Source organism: Nematolebias whitei, chromosome 1 (assembly GCF_014905685.2).
Source record: "Nematolebias whitei isolate Nwh7 chromosome 1, NemWhi1, whole genome shotgun sequence".
Taxonomy (NCBI): domain Eukaryota; kingdom Metazoa; phylum Chordata; class Actinopteri; order Cyprinodontiformes; family Rivulidae; genus Nematolebias; species Nematolebias whitei.
Window position 1 is genome coordinate 42,516,554 of NC_056498.1, and position 1,291 is coordinate 42,517,844.

Below are 1,291 nucleotides of genomic sequence, written 5' to 3' on the forward strand. Positions count from 1 at the left end.
CTAACAGCACCACACCTCCTCTAACAGAACCCTGCCTCCTCTAACAGCACCGCACCTCCTCTAACAGAACTCTGCCTCCTCTAACAGAACCCCGCCTCCTCTAACAGAACCCCACCTCCTCTAACAGCACCGCATCTCTTCTAACAGAACTCTGCCTCCTCTAACAGAACCCCACCTCCTCTAACAGCACCGCACCTCCTCTAACAGAACTGCACCTCCTCTAACAGAACCCTGCCTCCTCTAACAGCACCGCATCTCTTCTAACAGAACTCTGCCTCCTCTAACAGAACCCTGCCTCCTCTAACAGCACCGCACCTCCTCTAACAGAACCGCACCTCCTCTAACAGAACCACAACCTGGATCATCCTGATTTGAACGATTCCAGACAGGTGTTTCCAGGAACAGGTTCTCTGGACCTGAATGCGTTTGCAGCAGTGGACAGGGGGAACCTCAACCGGACCTCAATATCAGGGTTTTTAAGAAGCGTCAGAACATTTCGGGCTGTTCCGGTCCAAATCATTGTTAGTTGTGGGTTCTGCTCAGAAAAGTTCTTCCAAACATTCTTCAGGATTTGATTCAGAACATTTCATTAAGGCACCTGAAGATGAGCAGCTTTTTCTTCACATTTGGAATAAATAATCCCAACACTGGGTTCTGCCAGAACATCAGTACATCCTGTGACCCGATCCTCGGCTCGGCGAGACGGGTCACAGATTGTTTCCTGCGTCTGGCCTTTAGGTGGTTATTGAAGAGAAATGAGGCTGTGAAACGATCAATACGTCTGACGTGAAGTCCTTTATTGAAACGTGCAGAACACCTGGACCCACACGATGGTTCTGAATGTTTATTTATCTGATTTCAGGTTCTGCAGAGCCGGCCCGGTCTCTGCGACGTCCTGCAGGTTGTAGCAGAAGGATTCTCTGAAGCAAACCGGATCTGACCTGAAACACAAACCGGACCGGTTCTGACCTCTGAAACACAAACCAGACCGGTTCTGACCTGAAACACAAACCGGACCGGTTCTGATCTGAAATACAAACCGGACAACAAAGTTCAATCAGGTCATCTGGACAGTTTCTCTTTTTCTTTTTGAGAGACGCTTCACCTTTCATCCTAAGGGCTTCGTCAGTCAAACAGGAAGTCAGGGTGAAGCTCTGAGGTTCCCGGCACTCCAACAGGTTCGGCTGTTCTTGAAGCTTCAGCAGGTTCGGCTGTTCTTGAAGCTTCAGCAGGTTCAACTGTTTTTGAAGCTTCAGCAGGTTCGGCTGTTCTTGAAGCTTCAGCAGGTTCG

The 1,291-nt window shown here is 49.4% G+C and overlaps 1 protein-coding gene across 1 annotated transcript in view; it reads left to right on the forward strand.

Moving 5' to 3' along the window:
* The window catches only part of LOC119417985 (F-box only protein 41-like), a 22,452-nt gene extending 21,512 nt beyond the window's left edge, over positions 1-940 (forward strand). The window contains exons 15-16 of the mRNA XM_037685264.1: positions 433-485; positions 863-940. Of these exons, the coding sequence (XP_037541192.1) occupies positions 433-485; positions 863-940 (131 nt within the window). The remainder of the gene's footprint in view (positions 1-432; positions 486-862) is intronic.
* Positions 941-1,291: the final 351 nt, after the last annotated feature.